Source organism: Eublepharis macularius, chromosome 1 (genome assembly GCF_028583425.1).
Source record: "Eublepharis macularius isolate TG4126 chromosome 1, MPM_Emac_v1.0, whole genome shotgun sequence".
Taxonomy (NCBI): domain Eukaryota; kingdom Metazoa; phylum Chordata; class Lepidosauria; order Squamata; family Eublepharidae; genus Eublepharis; species Eublepharis macularius.
In genome coordinates this window covers 192,003,920-192,022,966 of record NC_072790.1, presented here as the reverse complement: position 1 = coordinate 192,022,966, position 19,047 = coordinate 192,003,920, and the positions used below count along the sequence as shown (strand labels likewise).

General features: G+C 42.0%; 1 protein-coding gene across 4 annotated transcripts in view; it reads left to right on the top strand.

The window, feature by feature from the left end:
• RPS6KC1 (ribosomal protein S6 kinase C1) overlaps nucleotides 1-19,047 on the top strand; it is a 142,385-nt gene that overhangs the window by 113,156 nt on the left and 10,182 nt on the right. For 3 of the 4 annotated variants that reach the window (XM_054981773.1, XM_054981790.1, XM_054981797.1), the window contains 2 exons: nucleotides 4,026-5,558; nucleotides 5,830-5,919. In XM_054981773.1, the coding sequence (XP_054837748.1) occupies nucleotides 4,026-5,558; nucleotides 5,830-5,919 (1,623 nt within the window). The remainder of the gene's footprint in view (nucleotides 1-4,025; nucleotides 5,559-5,829; nucleotides 5,920-19,047) is intronic. The other variant, XM_054981781.1, reaches the window with a different exon arrangement.

Sequence of the window (19,047 nt, the reverse complement as noted above, 5' to 3'; positions counted from 1 at the left end):
GACTTGCACTATGTAATCCACCTTGGTGAGAAAGGCATATAACATATATAAATAAAGAACTAAGATGATGTATATGAAGAGCTTGCATCACTGAAATTCTCCCTATATAAATACTAAACAGTTAGGGAAGAAATTGAGTCCCTTTTTTTCTTATCCCCCCCTACCCCATTATGATATTTATTTTATTTTTAAAATTCCCTTAAAATTTAACTGTTAAAAACTTTGAAAAAATTCAAACAACAGTGGATTGGATCCATGTATTCATGGTTCTCCTCCATTTTATCTTGATGACAACCCTATAAGTTTAGTCTTATAAGACTAAACCCTATAAGTTTAGTCTTATGAAGAAGATAGTCTTTAGCCTATCTGAAGAAGATAGTCAAGGTCACCGAGTGCATTTCATGGCTGAGTGGGAATTTGGGGAATCTGAGTTTTCCCCATCCTGATTCAACTTTTTAACTGCTGCCCTTTCTGGCTCCTGTTTGCTGGCTCTTTATTTGATAAGAGAAGGACTTTCTTTGATGAACAGACGTCCAACCCAATGTATGCCCAATTTTTAAACTATCATATATATATATATATATGTTTTTTCATGGGTTTAGAAAATTGGGGCTGGCTTGCTACCAAAGTGTTGATACTGCTCTCTTTTCCTCTTTGAGTTACATTTTGAAACAATGTCCTGGCTCACCGAAAGCTTCACCTACATTGTAGTTAGTATCTCCCCGTTCAAAATCTGATTTGTACTGATGCTACTTAACTCAGCATCTCACCCCCAGAGCACCCTTACCTGCCTTTAGGCCAAATTTAGCACCCATGTGCAGGGGTCATCCCATCTGAAAAGAGGTGCTAATGATCTTAGCCCACACACCGCAGAGGTTTATACCACATCCTGGTTAAAATTAGGATGTGCAAAAGCATCTGTTTGGAAACAAAAAAGGCAACCTTCCTAGTTGTTGTAGATTTTCCGGGCTGTATCGCCGTGGTCTTGGCATTGTAGTTCCTGACGTTTTGCCAGCAGCTGTGACTGGCATCTTCAGAGGTGTAGCACCGAAAGACAGAGATCTCAGTTTGACACTGAGAGATCTCTGTCTTTTGGTGCTACACCTCTGAAGAGATCTCAGTTTGACACTGAGAGATCTCTGTCTTTTGGTGCTACACTTCTGAAGATGCCAGTCACAGCTGCTGGCGAAACGTCAGGAACTACAATGCCAAGACCATGGCGATACAGCCCGGAAAATCCACAACAACCATCGTTCTCTGGCCGTGAAAGCTTTCGACAATATATTGTGACCTTCATAATTTCACACCATATCCTTTTCTAGTTATGGCAATATGTAATAGGCAAAGGAGCACCTAGGAATAACAACAACAACAACATTCGATTTATATACCACTCTTCAGGACAACTTAATGCCCACTCAGAACAGTTTACAAAGTATGCCATTATTATCTCCACAACAAAACACCCTGTGAGGTGGGTGGGACTGAGAGAGCTCCAGAGAACTGTGACTGACCCAAGGTCACCCAGCTGGCTTCAAGTGGAGGAGTGGGGAATCAAACCCGGCTCTCCAGATTAGAGTCTTGCACTCCTAACCACTACACCAAACTCTCTACCCCAAACTGAATGTAAGGGTTTTCTTCTCCCTTAATGATGCATCAGGTTGATACTTGCCACGTGCTGCCCCTTCAGCTTATTCAGCTCAGTCTTAAATACACAGAAAATACATACAAATTAAGACTTCCAGAATGAATGAAAATTTAAATGAACTGATCAGCCTTTCATAAAAAATACCATACTTATCATAATGCAATGTTAATACAGTTTCTTACTTTAGCACTTGGTCAACAGGAGGCCAAGTTTCAAACGTACAGAAACTCCTTTGCGTCAGTTGATTTTTTCACTGTAATTTTACATGTTATGGATGGCCAATATTTTATTTGCTTCATTTGCTAATGCATTTACTTGATCTTATCCATCACAGTGCAAGATGGGAAAGATTATTACTATGTCATTCATAAAGACGTAATTATATACCCTGGAGGAAATATTGCATCTATATGACCCTAGTTTGGGCCTGTTTTTTTAAAAAAGGCATACAATTGTTGATTTTTTTAATGCACACAATTAACAAAAAGTATCTCTTGAAATATTTCCACTTTGATGCCCTTCTCATCATATTTATACATAAATTATGGTATAATTGAACATTTTCCATTGGTTCCACCAAAATATATGTCAAAGTTGAACAAAGAACTCCCTACATCTCACTGTTACTTCTGCAGGTTTTGTAACATTTCTCAAACTGGGATAGTAATTAAGGAAAGCCGCATTGACAAGCATCTAAAATCAAGAGTTTACAATTAATTTCCAATGATGATTTATTAATATTGTGTCATCAGTGGAGAGCCAAATAAGGACCTCTGAGAGCTCCCAGAAATTTAAAACCTACATTTTGATGGGGGAGTAGAAAAAAACAGAGGGAGGAAGGGAAGGCAAGGGAAAATTATGGATGAAGAGGCTTTAGGCCATACTGCACATTACATGGGAAGTCTTCAATCAGGTTTCTTTATGTTTTCTCTAACATCAAGAAGCAACCAGGAGTCACTGGGAAGGTGGGGGTGAGTTAGGTTCCTCCTCTCACACACATGCTATTTCACTAATAAAAGTCACCCTTACAACTTGTTTATTCACGGTCGTGAAAAAAGACAGGTACTCATAGCGTATCTCTTTCTTTACTCCCCTTCTACTGGGCTTATAGTAGCTTGTGGGTGTGTTTTCTGTAAGGGAAATGGCACAAGGTTAAACCCATGGCTGCAATCCATTCTGAGTTTCCCCATGACTGCTTTTTAAATGTTAACAAAAAGAGAGGGAAATCCAATCACCTACCTCCAAATTAACATGTGGTTTGACAGCAGTTTTGGATGTATGTAAAGGCTTGTTCTGGGATTCAAAGAGAGTACCAAGGGATATCATGTAGGTGTAAAGTGATACTGAATTTTAAGAACAAGTCTTAAAATTCTGTATACATTTTAATCTTTAGTTGTAGTAATCCCAAATACTGTGTGCACACACGTGTGCAGTTTGGTTGAAGCTGTGGATAGTCTCTGATGTACTTACACATTTTTTAAAAATTTGGTTCCACTGAAAACTCGTATGGTCATTTAAGGCAATGCATATGAGGCCTGAAATGAAACAAAAAATGGATGCCAACCAAGTAAGAGTCTATAAAATATTTAGAAAGGGAGTCAGAGCGGCTGACTGACCAATGGCCCTCTCCATGCCCCAGAGAGATGCATGATATAGGACAATGGATATCCCAAGAAACTCTTGACTAATCTCATCCATGCCCGGCCTCACTTCTCACCCATTTACCCTTATTAAGTGACACCTGATGCTATTCACCAAACCTGGTAGCTTTTCCCATCCAGTACTCTCAGGGTCATCAAGCACCAATTACACTTATTATCCCCCTTCAGAAAACCATCAAGTTATTTGGGGGGGGGGCGAAGATGTCAGGTTGTCCCAGGGAGCATTTTTGCCTTATATCTGGAATCCCAAGCTGTGTGTGTATGTGTTCGTTCTGGGACCCGCTCATACACCCCCAAATCCATTTGGGCCTTTCTTGGTTGTTTCGCTGCTGCCTCTGTGGACTTCCATCTTCAAGACTAGTAATTATAGCCTCACCCAAAATAACTTTCTCCCCTCTCCTCCCTGATTTCCTCTTAGTTAGCCTCATGTGTGTTCTGTATGTGATTGTATGTTTGCTCTTTTATTTCTCTTCTAATAAAAACCTTTCCAGTTGAGCATCTGGCTGGTTTATTTTGAGAGTTTTCTTAAGGGGAAAATCCCCATAAACATTGGTGGAGAATCCCAGTTACCCCCTTTTGATTTGTCTCCTTTAAGTTAATTTCCCCCAACTAATTAGGAGACTGCCTATTTGGATAACACAGGGTACATGTATATTTGAGAGAGGTGTCATCACAACATAGAATTAATTTTTTATTACTCCCTTTCTGTGTTATAGGTGGCAAACTTTGGTCTTACATCAGTAAGTTCTTGAACAGAAGCCCTGAAGAAAGCTTTGAAGCTACAAAATCCAGACGATCCAGCTCTACCAAAATACATTTGCATCAGGCAACTCCTAGCCCTCAAGACAATGGTGGTAGTATTGACTCCAGGGGGAGCAGTGGAGGAAACATGCTGAAGGTTGTACCACTGAAGACCAGTCTCACTCCAAGTTCTCAAGATGGTAGTAGTAACCTGGAAGATGGCCGGGAAAGTTCTCCTAAATGGATTGATTCTGGGTCCAGTTCAGATGAAGAATGTACTCCAAGTTACCTAACATTATGCAACGAATATGGTCAAGAAAAGGTTGACCCTGGTTCATTAAATGAGGAACCTATGAAAGCAGATGATGATGTCCTTACCAAAGAGCAAGGAAGCTTTCAGGAGCATGATGTGGTTGCCAGTGGGGACTTGGGATCTCCATTCATGTCTCAGGAAGTAAAGCTTTTTGCTGATGATGCTGAGGCAGAATTAACCAGCCCTACTAGGATATCGGAATCACTGAGTAAATCCAAGAATAGCCCCATGGAATTCTTTAGAATCGACAGCAAAGACAGCACCAGCGAACTTCTGGGTCTTGACCTTGGAGATAAACTTCACAGCTTAAAATCTGAATCTTTAAAACAGTTTTTTTCCTTGCCTGATTGGGATAGGAGTCTAGATGCCGTAGACAATAAACTCAGCCGTACATCTCAGGATAACATCAGCAGGGGTTCCAATGACTCTGTGCCAGTAATTTCTTTTAAGGATGTTGCATTTGATGATGTAAGTAGTGTTGATGAAGGAAGACCTGACCTTCTGGTAAACTTGCCAGGTATAACTGAGCAAATGAAAGAAGCAACAGCAGATGGGCCAGTGAAAGTTACCAAGCCCAACGGAGATGTTTTGGAAAGCAAACTTTTGGAAACTCCTGATGTCTTGCAATTACATAATAGTATAGAACCCTGCAGAACACATGACCAAAAGGTAAACTCTTTGATGGCAGAAGTACCAGGAGCACAATGCAGTAACATTTGGGAAGTTTCCAGGGCATTCCATATGTCTGAGAATAACCCAGCTGGCTCTGGGGATGGGGCACTTTGTGAAGGGCTTGGAGCAGCATCTTCATCACTAGGTGCATGCAGCACAAGAGAAAGTTCATTAATTTCTAACAAGCAAGCTGATGCTGAAGAACAGAGCTTAGATGTGGACAAGGAAGCTGTGCTTCTCTTTTCTGATCAAGCGGAAGACTTGAGCAACGAGGCAATGGACCCTGCTTTGTTGAATAGAACAGAAAGCAAAGAGGCAGGTGTGAGGGTCAGAGGCAAGAATGAGATACACCAAATTTTTCAGGACCTTGATGAGAGATTAGCGCTAACCTCCCAGTTTTACCTCCCTGAGGGCTGTGTTCAGAGATGGGCAGCTGAAATGGTGGTAGCCCTCGATGCTTTGCATCAAGAAGGAATTGTGTGCCGTGATTTGAACCCAAACAACATCTTATTGAATGATCGAGGTCAGGAACTTCTGCAAATGCATTTCTTTTTATTCGCTGTTGCTTCCAATTAACTGAGTAGGCGTTTTATCTTGTAATTAGTATCTTCATTTCCTGTCTAGAGCTTCATTATCAGTGCAGCAAATTCACCCCCAGTAATAGCTTCTAGTACTTAATGATGCCATTATTCTTAATGATACTGTTTTTAGCTACAAAAGGAGTAATTACAGTTCACTTCTGCAGAAAATGGAAGGGAAAAATGTTTTGATTTCTCCTGTCGTTTTGTTTTTAGGACACATTCAGCTAACGTATTTTAGCAGGTGGAGTGAGGTTGAAGATTCCTGTGACAACGATGCCATAGAGAGAATGTACTGTGCCCCAGGTTAGAGCAATCACCTCAAATGTTTCACATGGAAAAACAGATTAGCAGCTTTCATTTTTTTTCATGGAGCTTTCATCTTCATCCTAGCCTCTGTCCTTTGGGAATACAAGCTGTTCACTATCTGCTAATACTTTTAAATTTTTTTAGAAATACGTTACTTTTGGACTCTAAGAATGCTAACAATCAAACATTAGGTAGCCGGTGAATCGTGCTGTAAAACAGGAAAATTGAACACTTGTGCAAAAAAAAAAAGCTAGATGATATTGCGAGCTGTACTCAGTAGAGCACAGACCACTGGCATCTTGTCTTTGTCATTGAAATGAATAGCGGTGAGAATTTCAGGCTCATCTCTGGATTTTCTTTGTGTATTTGGACAGTAGATGGTGTCAGTAGCTCTTTTCCTGTATTGTGGACTGCAGGGCAGCTAACTTTAGGTAAATGGAGTAGCAGTAACTACCAATGGTATCCTTTCCTGAGCTTGGAAGTACTGAAGGGAATATGAAAATGTAGGATATGGAAAAAATTACATTTTAGTTTATCAAGTTTGTTTGAGTTGAGCTTGAAAAGGATAAGGCTTGAAGAATTATGTTAGCTCTCAAGCACAATATAATTGTGGAAAGAATAGAAAGTGCTCTGTGTTTCTGGTCCTCACAGGCAAAGAGGTATCTAGGCCAACCCACAAGCACTATATCGGTCTGTGGAATTGCAAGTGGAGGGATCCTTAAGCCCCTCCCTCCTGCCCATCAACCCTGATCCAAATTGGAGCTCTGTATGGCTGCTACTTTCCTATAAAAATGCTGGAGAGATCTGTTTGTTTATGCTGGGCTATAGTACTTCGGCTTACAGGTGATAGAGCATATAAAACTAGGTCTTCCATATGCAAAAGTTCGCTGCACATAGAAAACTATTGTGGTAGGGGAAAGGTCAGGCTGAAACTGTCTCCCTGATCTGCTAGACGTTTGCATGCAGGATTTTTTTCCTGTATGGAGGAGCATTCAATCATGTGGCCTCTCTTTTGTAATATGGCATGGAACAGCCCAGACAAATATTGACCAGGTGAAGTGATAGTGAAGCATAAATCCCTCTTGAAATAGAATATCCCACCCAGGCAATATACAAGTTTCCCACATTGGGCCAATATGCATCTGCTGGGTGGGTGAGTTTCAGATAGGCTGTTCCTCAGCATCACATCTGGAGCTGCTCTTAGAGGCTGGCAACAGTGCCTGAGCAGTTGGTTAGAGATATTTGAATGAAGTGAAACTTAAATGTCTCTCTGGCATAGCTGGAATTCAGAGGGAGGGTTCTATTTAGAATCTTTAGTCTTGTTCCAGAGGGGAGCAGGCTGTGCATAGGTCAGCCTAAACTCAAAAGCTTTGTAAAGTACAGGTTTGCTTATAGAATGTAGCAGCAGGATCATATTGCTGAAGGCCACTGGAATCCTGGAATGAGACTTCAAAATATTTTCAGGAATGACAAAAAGGTTAGCTTGTGTTTATGAGGTTCTCCTGCAAACCTGAAGTACTTAGTCAAATGCCCTTCATTGTATTTTCTCTGTAGTAAATGTAACGCAGTGCTGAACTAGACGAGACAAATTACACCAGGCTATGCGAGTGTCCAGAATAATGTCTGTTCCTACCTGCCCATGTCCATTTTACCCCAGGTGAACATGTGTCCTGTAGCCCTAGTCTGTGCATGTGTCAGGTAACTGGTGTAGTTGTGGTTGGTCATAATCAGCGAGTCGCCATTGCAGAACATCGGTTTTGGGTGGCTTCCACTTCCCTCTCCCTTCTTTTTGCCCTTAGATCCGGCTTACACCCAAACTGTTTTGCTTTTAATCTGGCATGTTTTAAATTCTCTCATTTTCTAGTTGACGCCACCACCTCCCTACTCCTCCTTCCTGCACGCTCCTCCCCCCTTAACTTCCTCTTCCTCCTTCTCTCCATGCAGTGGCTTCAGTCAGGATAAGAAGGAGGTAGGAAGAAAGATCGTGGCAACGCAATTAAGCATCTGAGCAGAAGTTCAGAAACATGCCTGATACATGAACCTGAAAAGGATGGGGTGGGAGGGTACTCATTCTCCAGTTCAGTTTGACAATACAGAGCAAATTGGGTAAAATTTGGTCATTGTTTCTAATGAGAAATGTGATTTGGGGCTTTTCAGGGGTGTGGGGGGCATTTTAGGACCAAATTGTACCCAATTTGCTGGGGACCTATTCCTAGCTGTTCCCTAAAGAACCCCCCCCCCAGTTTCATAAAGATTGGACTTTGGGGGGCACTTTATGGCCCCTCAAAGAAGGTTCCCCCAGCCATTTCCAATCTCCATTATTTCCTATGGGGAAAACTAGGGGATTTTGCAAGCAAAATCTACAGAATTTGCATGGAACCTACTCCAGTCCTCTAAAGACCCCCCAAGTTTCAGAGAGATTGGATCCTGGGGAAGGCATGATCTATGGGTTTCTGCAATTGCTGTCAGTTTTTCTCCACAATAGGAAAAATGGGGTGGCTGGGGGCATCTTCTTTGGGAAGCCATTAAATGGCTCCCCAAGGTCCAGTCTCCCTGAAACTTGGGAGTTTTTTTAGCTAGCAGTAGGTCCCCTGAAAATTTTATAGATGCCACCCCCATCCCCCTGGAGAGTCCCCATAGTTTTCCCCATAGGTAATAATGGAGATCGGAGGTGGCTGGGGACAAACAGGCATGAAAGAGTTGATTCTGGCTGACAGCAAGAAACGCTGCCGCAGCTCCTGAGATGAGGATTGCCCACCCCCTTTTGTATAGATGCCCCCCTCTCTGGCAGGCTGAGCTGCAAGATCTCAGCAGAGATGTGGAACCCCTATTTTTAGCACACAGCCCTCAGGAAACTTGGTGAGTTCCCCCCCCCCCCCAATATGTCCAACTAAGAAAACGAGTCTCCCTCTCAGAAAAGCTTCAGAGGAAGGTTTGAGCATGCATGCAGAGAAAGTGCATCATGGGATATCATCTCTCATCTGGGAGGAATGGGGAAGAAACGTGTCAGTCCAAGCATGGGATCGAGTGCAGTGTGGCCACAGTGTGCGAGTGAACAGGAAAGCAATGGGGAAATGTGTAAGTGCTATCACGTGTCGTACATATGGAATTCGTCTCGTGTAGTTTGGCTCACAGTCAATGGAATATCTTTGTACCGAGTCCTAATTTGCATACTTTCTGAGGTTTTCATTCTAACTGCTAATGCATAGATTAAATTTACAAATGTGCAATGCTTAAAGCTGTATACATGGGTGGCATGGATGTTGCTTTTGAGTAATGTTTCCTTGAACTACTGGATTTGAATGATACTTGCTAAAATTCTAACTACAAAGTCATACTGTTCCACTCTGCTGCTGGATACTGCAAACGTGGTAGAATCAGTAGAATTTATTAAGCAGTTCCATGTGATGGACTTTGAGCCAATAGAATGAAGGTGACAGTCTACAATTAGACCTTTTAGAATCCTAAGGGTAGACTAGATATCATGGAGAAAAGAGGCAATCTGCCAAAAACAACCATCATGTTCTATCCCTGTAATGTGTAGTAATTAAAATGTGTGGCTTTGTCATGCATTTGTCAGTTACACCTAGTGGTGGCCAGTGATGTGGAATTGTGGTAGAGTAATACACAAAGTGATGATGTCTTGTCACATGTCCCCATTAATAGAAGTACAAGATGGGGGAGGAGGAAGAGGAAGTTGACATGGGGCTGCCATTTTGGTGACATTGATTTAGACAGTGTATCTGGTTTTGTATCATGTGGTTCATATGCATCAAGACGACTCAAAGGAGCAGAATAGTAGCAAACAGTCACTTAGCCTAAGTGTGGACTATCTGTTAACTATAAAGATTCTTTGGTTTAATCCTTGGGAGATCCTTCAAGTTCAGAAAAGATGCTGATTGAGAAATTAGTAAGAAGAACACATTCTTACACAGGCCATGTGGCCAGTGATGTGAACAGAAGAGGGATGAATCTGGCACTCCAGTAATGATTATAGAGTTAAGACAGCCCAGCCAGGTCTCTTACAAGGAGTTAGAAATTGCTCCACTGAAACTGGTTGCTTTGAGGTAATGGCTTGGATCCCACCCCAAATACCTGCTGATTGAGTAGAGCTTGATTTCCCCCCTCTTCTTCTCTTCCATTGCAGCCCCAAATGCTTCCCATAATGCTGCTCCTGGAGAACTGGAAACACCTCCCCCCGCCCCCGGAACAGTACAAAGAGCGGGAGAAGTCTGCCATGGGAGGGGGGAATTGGAGAAAATCACACGTACCCCGCCCCTTGTCGCAGAGTGGTAAGCTGCAGTATTGCAGCCCAAGCTCTGCTCATGACCTGAGTTCAATCCTGGCGGAAGCTGGGCTCAGGTAGCCTGCTCAAAGTTGACTCTACCTTCCATCCTTCCGAGGTCAGTAAAATGAGTACCCAGTTTCTTAGGGGTAAAGCGTAGATGACTGCGGAAGGCAATAGCAAACCACCCCGTAACAAAAGATTGCCAAGAAAACGTCATAATGTGAGGTCCCCCCATGGGTCAGTAATGACTCGATGCTTGCACAGGAGACTACCTTTACTTTTTTTTACCCCTCCCTTTCTGTCACTGGAAATTCTCTGCAGTATTCAGCCCAATGTATTTTCAAAGCCACATGGCTTCTCATGCCACATTGATTGGAATACTGGAAAAGGAGCCCTTTCTATGCTCTTCTTTACCACAGTTCAGAAATACATAGAAACTGAGATTGAAGGCTAAGGTAGGATATCAAGTAGGTTCTGCATTGCTGCTTAATGTGCCTGTGCAATCCAATTGTAATCCTTCACAGTTTTGTGGGGAGGAAAGTTTCAGATTATCAAAAGAGAACTGTTGCAGTGCCATGAGTATACCAACCACTGTCAGCTGTAATATAAATTACTTTTATTTTAGTGGTCATTTCTAGAGTGCATGAGTAAACTAGGTGACTTATGTAAATCAAAACATAGACTACCCTCAGAATCGAGATACTCACAGCAAGAAGAGTGGCAAAGAAAGGTAGAGGAGGAGGGAGGCCAGGGGTTGGAACAAAAAAGTGTAATGGGATTTAAATCTAATTAGAACTAGGCTGGCCTTCCATTGTCTTATTTCTTGGATGATATTTGAACACCTCCCCTGTGGTTCTTTTCCTCAATGACTGGGCCCTGATTATCCTTCCATTTGCTCTGTTGTGATGGGAAATTTATTTATTAAAATATTTGTACTCCAGTTTTGTCCCCAAAGGCAACCAAAGTGATGTACAACATCAAAGAATGTAATGTACAGATTTACCAACCAATAAAACAACAATAAATGGAGTATTATCTTCAAGGGAGGGAGAAGGAGAAGCAATCTCCCTGCCAGGGGTCAGGCTGTTTCCTACTTGCTGGAAGTACTGTATAGGATCCTGTTATGAAAGATCTCTTTAAATTCTGTTCTGCTTTTGGGGGGAAATAAAATTTTCTTTAAGATAATGTAAGAATCCTCAATTTCAACCTTATGGAGTGGGGTGCAGCAAGAGCTTATTCTCACGGCAGCTGCTCCAGTTGCTGGTTGTATACTATAGTACAGAACTAGAACTATAGAAAGAGTCTCGGTGAATATCACCAGATGAGATGGTAGCAGACTTTGCTTGAAGAAAGAATTGGGAAATTTCCAAAGGATTCGTCTATCAATGGCTAGTAGACATAATAGTTAAAAATGGACGTGCAATGTACGGAGGCAACGTGCCTCTGAATAACAAATCCTGGGGCGGGGGGGGGGGGACAGTAGGAGAAAACCATCACCTTCTTGTCCTTGTGAGCATTCAGAGGCATCTGGCTTTCCACGGTCAGAAGCAGAATATTGCGCTTTGGTCTCATTCAGCTAGGCTTATTCTTATGTTCTTAAAAGCCAGGAAGGATGTCCTTGACTCAAGCAAGTTTGCTCCAAGACATCCCTGTACCCAAAGTGGGAGCCAGAGCTGCAGACTGCACAGTTCCCACTGGTTCTGCAGTTGTCCCCTGGAGGCATAAGCCCCACCATGTGTGTCTTGCAGAGAGCAAATATTCTGCCTGTTCTTATACATCATTTTCTTGGTAAGAGGGATTGCTGTTTCCGTTCCCGGGAAGCAAAGGGATCACCCTTTTCTTAGTCCAGCTCATTTTAAAGTTGCTCATAAACATTCTAGGTTCAGAGAACTCCTCCTCAGATGGAAATGGGAGAATTTCCATTTGACAATAAAGCTGCATGTAACTCTACATTTTGCACTGAACACAACTCATGATGAGTGCCTGAAGTCATGTTTCTTGGGTGAAGAGGTGTCGTAAGAGAGATGGGAGATAAGGTGAAGGATCCTCATGTAAATGAACATGTGCCGCTGTTTTTATAATAGGCTGACAGCCCAACTGGTGAATGAGGGACAGCAAAAGAACGGGCTGATGGGCCTGCTTAGCATAAGGAACAGCTCATCGCTACTCTGGTGTTTGACTTGATGATGTGTTGCTCCGTGACTCCTTGCAAAGTGAAGTTCATGCTGGGGTTACAGCATATAGAGCATATTTTACAATAAGGAAAATAATTTCCCTTTGCGTTGGCTATGCAAGGTAGGGGTCCTAAAATTGCAAAGATGAGAGAAGTTTCTCAAGCTGTCTGTGGAACAATTTCTTTTCTTGTTTAATAAAATACCATAATGTCACTGTCATAGCTGAGAGTGGCTGCAGTATGAAATGGAAAAGTAGTGAATGGATAAATAGTTCATCCCGCTCCTGAAGCTGTATGTAATAGCTATGTCGGGATTTTGAAGCGTACCGATTATTTTAACATCTTGTGTGGCCCTAAAACACCTTTAAGAACTGTGACTTTTGCCAGGAAAGTTGCTTCTCCCAATTGGCCAGTAGGTGGCAACCTACCATTAACTGATTTGTGTTAATCAGACCAGGTTGGTTTCCTTTCTTAAATGAATGCTCTAAATGTAGAAGAGCTTTGCGGTAATTCTTCATGTTCATCTGCTGTTTAGGCAACAAGAGCAGTTTTCTGGTATTATCATATATCTGGCCATTCCCTTAACACCTAGGACTTTTTACTTAATAAAGTTCAAAGTTTATACGTTTCAAGAGCACTAATTGCAGAAGATCCTCAAGTTTACTACTAGCCCAAACAAAAACGCTAGTTTCCCACACTTGCAAACTTTTGACTTCATACATAGTGGAAAGACTGATTCCAAAATATTCCCATAGTAATTATTACCTATGAAAGTAAAAAAGAAATATGGCCCTTTTCTCAGAATTACTGTCTTAAGAGAAGAACTGCAAGTTATAAGAAATACAAAGCTGCTGGCAAAAAAACAGCCTTATGCTAAGTTCTCCTTACCTATAATATGTATTGCAGCTTCTTTGGTATCCTGACATCATTGTACTGAGTGTTTCTCTGTCTTGGCAGTAGCAGCGAGTAATGTGGAGCAGAGTGGCAGTGATCACTCAACAAAAGGTTGCCATTTTCAGCAGCAGCAGCAGTGTATTGCTTATCGTGTAGTTCTCCCCTAAGTAATCAAGTGTACAAGGTGGGATAATGAGGGTCTTAAGAAAAAACAGAAAGAACTACTCAGCCCAGTTATTGTTGATGACTGGAGAAAGGATGTGTCATTTAAATCTGAAGTGATAGGTTACTTTCTTGGTTAATAATAATATATCATTTTAATAGCAGGTTACCTGCCCAATATGCGAGTGTAGAGTACATCAATAGCTCTGAAGTGCTTGACATTCATTCATTTAAAAAGGCAACTTTTTTGTTCTTTAAATAATTTAAGCATATCTGAGGGTGGTGTTTGGATAAAAGGGCAAAGTTGTCCTGAACTCATGATGCGCATGTTTCACTTCTGTTTAAATATCCCTTTGCTCCCACTGGCCCCTGGGAATCCTTATCACATATTTGTGCTAAAAAAACATTAACCACCTGCCCTGTGCTTTGTAGTATCAGCAACCGATCTTTTTATCTCTTGGTTAATGTGCCTTGGTATTTTGAAAGGGGGAGGTGGGAGGTAGGGGGGGTGGGAAGGAGAGCAGGGGGAAAAATTCCAGTAACAGATTCAATTTACAGGGACAGAAAATTTGAGCAAATGCCAAGCTAGCAGGGGGCCATTATTTTGCTCTATAAATAAGTTTGAAAAAGAAACAAACACACACACAAACCTTTTACATCAACATGTTTTGATCTAATTGAGGGGAAAGCAAGAAAGATAAATTTTGAAATGCAAATGATCACCTTCTGTTATTGAAGTACTTTTTGTTCATTGCCAACTCTATAATCTTGGATTTTAAAGAACCATTGCCGGAGAGATAAGAATCAGCATAAGTTGTTGCTCCTAGCTTGCAGATAACCTCAAGTTTTTGTTTTAAACCTTGTAACTTTTTTTACTTACTTGAGGTCCAGTTCCTTGCACCCAAATGACTGTAAGTTGGTTAAATAGCTTCTGAGTCAGCAGAGCTTAACTTAGTCCAAAGCAGAATCCTGCTGCCATTCATTACCTGGCCACATATTTCTCATTTAACTAACCTCATGTGATTTAGTAAGGACTTCTGTCCCCATACAGCTAGGATGATGAGCAAAGCCCTCTGAGGCCAGATTGAGCATTGGCACCCCTTCTGTTACAAAATGGCTCTTCAAATCAGGTTAATTTTCTTTGGTCTTTACCTTCAGATGCCTTTTGAAAGCTAGGAAAGAGGCACCATATGCTAAACTGGTTAATGATTCTTACTGCCATCCAATAAATCTCTGTTTTACTTTGCGTTCCACAGGTGATTTCAGCTATTGGCATTTAGAAGAATGGGAGTTGTAGAAAGTTTTCTTTGCAACCAAAGTTATAAGAAAGGAGTGTTTAGTTTGAGCCTTTAATGCAGAGCCCCTTGTATATGTGGAGCTTCAATGGAGGAGGGCAGTTGTGAGCGGATGGTCTTCTGTGAATTGGCTTTTGACATTCCCTCTGTAATAGCAAAGCTAGGTGACCTATGCAACCTGTAACCAAGAGAAAGGTTTTCTGCGTTTCTAGGAGAAACTCTCGTTATGCAGAAAAATATCAGATTTCCAATTCACCTTAAAAGAGGGGGGTGTCCCCAAAAGGAAGAATCCTGCATGCTACCATGGAACCCAGGTAGTGTGCAGAGTATGGGCACGAGTCCTGTGTGCCCAAGCAGCAGTTGGGATGAAGGGAATTTCATCCTACAATTTATTGAGGGGGTGGATATTGGGGAGAGGGGATAGCAAGTGTCATCACAGATGAATCCTGCTTGACCCAGTTCTTCTCCCTTCACCCAGTTGCCTCAAACTGTTGGGGGTTGGGAACTGTTCCTCTTTGTGGTATGTATCAGTGTCAGTGAAGGACTAAGGTTGGAGTTGCTTTCTCCTGTCTTCCTAATTAATAGCTTCCAAACCAACATTTAAGCTGGGGATGGGGAGGGAACACCATGCCAGTTAAATCCAGAGAAAAAGCAGTGTGAGGGGAGGATTTTGGAGTTGCTTGCTTGTTTCATTAAGGAAAACCTTTTGTTAATATGGATGTTACTGCTGAAATGCCCATAGATACAGTAGCTTAGTCACCGGCAAGGGAGGAGTTTCTTCATGCTGTATGGACTCTTCAGAGCATGCAGGAAAATATTAGTTTTTTAGTGTAACAAAGGAGGAAAAAATAATCCAAATGGCTAGTTGAGGTTTAAGTGGTTGGGCTGCGAGTCAACACTGCTGGTTCAAATCCCACTACTACCATGAGCTCAGCAGGTGGCCTTGGATAAGCCACTCCTCTCAGCCCCAGCTCCCCACCTATATTGTGGGGATAATAAGAACATTGACTTTGTCCTCTGCTCTGAGTGGAGCACTAATCTGTCTAGAAAAGCAGTATATAAGCACAGTTGTTATTTGTTTGTTTTTTAAAAAACATTTCTATGCTGCCTTTCCAGCCAATGTCAGGGTCCTCAGGGCAGCATTGAAAATACAAAATATATTAAAACATTTCAAACAAATAGAACATAATACAAACCCATAAAGCTAAGCATGTTTATTACCCCTTTGGGGGCACACAATATTGCAGTCTGTTGTGTGGCCTTTTACAGTATCTTGTAGTAGATTTGAGGGTGGATTTCCCAAGAGTTTCATTCCTCCCCACCCCAAGCTCTTTCAGGGCTCCAAACTTGTTGAAATGAATGAGGGAGCCCTGACTGGTCAGCAAATTTAGTGTGGAGTGTCCTTTCTATTTATTTCATATTATGTTTTCCTTGAATGAGCAAATTCATCTGAGCATTTTGTTTTTGAGTGTTGTTGATGAGCCCCCCCCCCCACACAAACAGCTGCTTCATAGAGATCTCTCAAGTTACCAGGGACAAAGTCCAGTCAGAATTGACCAGTGAAGCCATAATTCTCAATGGAGTCATTTGCATGAGATTGGTCACAAGATGTGAGCTTAGTTCTATATGTGTGGAAAAAAATAATAATTTGCTCTCCAACATAATTGGAAGTAGTTAAAGGGCAGGCTGGGAGTGACTGTTTGCCATCTTTGATAACACAGCACTAAATAACTTTGTCCTTTCATATTGCCAGATGGTGTTAGAGGAAGTTTTAAATCCATCCTAGGGTAGCTGATGAGAAGAAAAAGAAGAATCTCTTCCATTTGCTGTTAATCTTTGTCTTAAAGGACATGGGGATTTTTTTTCTTTTTCACAAACCAGAACAGAGACACTTTAAATATAACTTTCGTAGGTTACTTGCATTTTGTACTGTAATTGATTTTGTCAGGAGTTCCTCGCTTGCTTTAAACACAGACTGATACTACGAGTGTTGCAAGCTTTGCTTTAAACCTTCCATGTTCAATAGTGTGAATAAAAAGGCTCAGCATTGTTTGACTGGTGTAGGATAAGGAAGGAGTTTGCAGAAGCTGCAGCTAGTTGAAGACAAAGTCCAAAGAGGGTTTGGGATCATAGAATGCCTGGCAGAGTGGCCTAGTCTCACTTCCAGAGTACTGGGATGTCAGGGTGGGCAGAGTGAACTTCAGTCCAAACTCAAGGCCAGTGAACAACTCCAGGTTGGCAGTCCACAGATCAAGGATAGCAAGGAGGGAAACTAGAACAGAAAACAAGATTTGTGTTGGAGGTGGAAAGGATGTAAGCAGAGTGGTAGAATATGCAAAGCAGGTTGCAGAGAATAAGGACTGGGGAAAGCGTATGTTTTCTATGCATTTTGGCCATGTGAACAGAATAGGAGGGGAAACCTTTGGTTATTTTGAAGCTAGGCAATACTTCTGATTTCCCAGAGTATGTGGGGTGGGGTGGGGGGCTTGCTGAAGGCTTTGATAGTGGAGTGGAAAATGACACCACTGCTCTGGATCTGAAAATAGGAGGAGAGACTGAATCAAATGAGGCGAGAGAGTGTTTAATAGGCTACTCCCAAATTCTCTCATGCAATGCCCAAGAAAAGTCACAGGAAAGGAAAAGTATCTTTAAATGGATCTTTTGCTGTTTGTTAAACTGCAAATGGCTACCATCCCCATTCAGATCAGGACAGTCATACAGGAAAGCGAGCAAACCTTTCTGCCCATGGCATGTTTACAGTCTCAATCATGTCCTCTCCTTCCCTTGGAGCTGCTATTTGGCTCTTTGGAAAAATAATATATGTGTTTCGATGAAGAGCAAATAGCATCCCTGACGAGATTTCCAAAATAGCCTGGGGAAAAGAGGTAGAGCCAAACTACAAGTGACGCCTGACACTAGTTGGACACTTGTCAGCTTCCCTCAAGTTTTGATGGGAATGTAGGAAGCTTGGCGGAATGTTGGACAAGTGACAGTTGAAAAGTCCATTGGACAGCAGTCGGAGAGCCAAGCTGCAAGACCAGGACACCTACATTTCCCATCAAAACTTGAGGGAAGCTGACAAGTTTCCAACCTGTGTCAGGTGTCACTTGTAGCTTGGCTCATAGTCTCTTTCTGTGCCATATTTCTAATTTGAATCAGGGACTCCCCCACCCTCAGCTGCTATTTGTAGTATGAAAACCAGAAGGTCTGCTCACAATCTCCAATTTTTGCATCCAGTTTGGTCCTCAGCCTTCCCTTGCTAGCAGAGTGGCTAGTTTGATTGATGGAGGCCATTATCTGCTAGTTGTCTGTTCCTTCAGAGAAGCATTGTCATTGACTTACTTGATAAAGCACAACTTTACATGCAAAAGGCCACCAGTCCTTGGCTAGTACAGGAAGCATGGCTGGGGAAGGTCTGTCTTTTATACCACAGAGAGCTCCTCTCAGTTGAATTAGACAGTGCTGGGCTAGATGGAGCATTGGGCTGACTTGGGGTATGAGTATGTGTACCGTGCAGGGGTGCAAAAGGTGAATGAGCAACTAGTGGTGATATTTTTCATCTTGGAAATATGCCAGCCTGAACTTCCTCTAGTTATGTCTCAGTGATGCCAGGCACTGCCCCTGTACATGCACCACAAATAAGATGCTTTAGTAGGGACAGTGCAAAGAACCGATCCAAAATCAACTGTTTTCTACTACAGGGTGTAGAATCACCATGAGAGAAAAGCAACTAGTCAGTCAGGCTTCAGGGTCCCTGCCATTGTATTGTGTAAATGACTTTTCTGATGGATGCGAATGAAATGGCTTCATTATTGAGAGCAGGTATTTGGGTTCAGATTGACTGCAATATTAAAGTCTTTGGAGAGGGGCCGGAGGGGCGAGAGCGTTTTTCCACCATGTGGCATTACATTAGCTGGCTGGACTGTGTACCACTTGAAAGCACTTCACGATGTATAGTTCTTATTTTTTTTTGCCCTTCAGATGTATTGTGGAGAGTAGAGGTAGCCTTACTAATGTGACATCTTGAGCCTTATTTCTGTCATTAGGTTGCAGAGGGACCCATTCCAAAGGAAGGGAGAATAGACAGTAAAATGTTTACCTGCAGCGTTCTCGTTCATTAAGGAAAACCTCTTTGAAAGGCAAAGCAGCAAGCGTGGGGGTGGGGTGAGGTTATTGGTGACTGAGAGAGGAAAATAAAATAAATTCAGCCAAAGCATTTTTATGCTCCAATCCTATGCATGCCCACTTGAAAGTAAGCCCCATTGAACAGCCGGATTTGCTTCTCAGTAAACAAGCATTGGATCAGGCTGTTA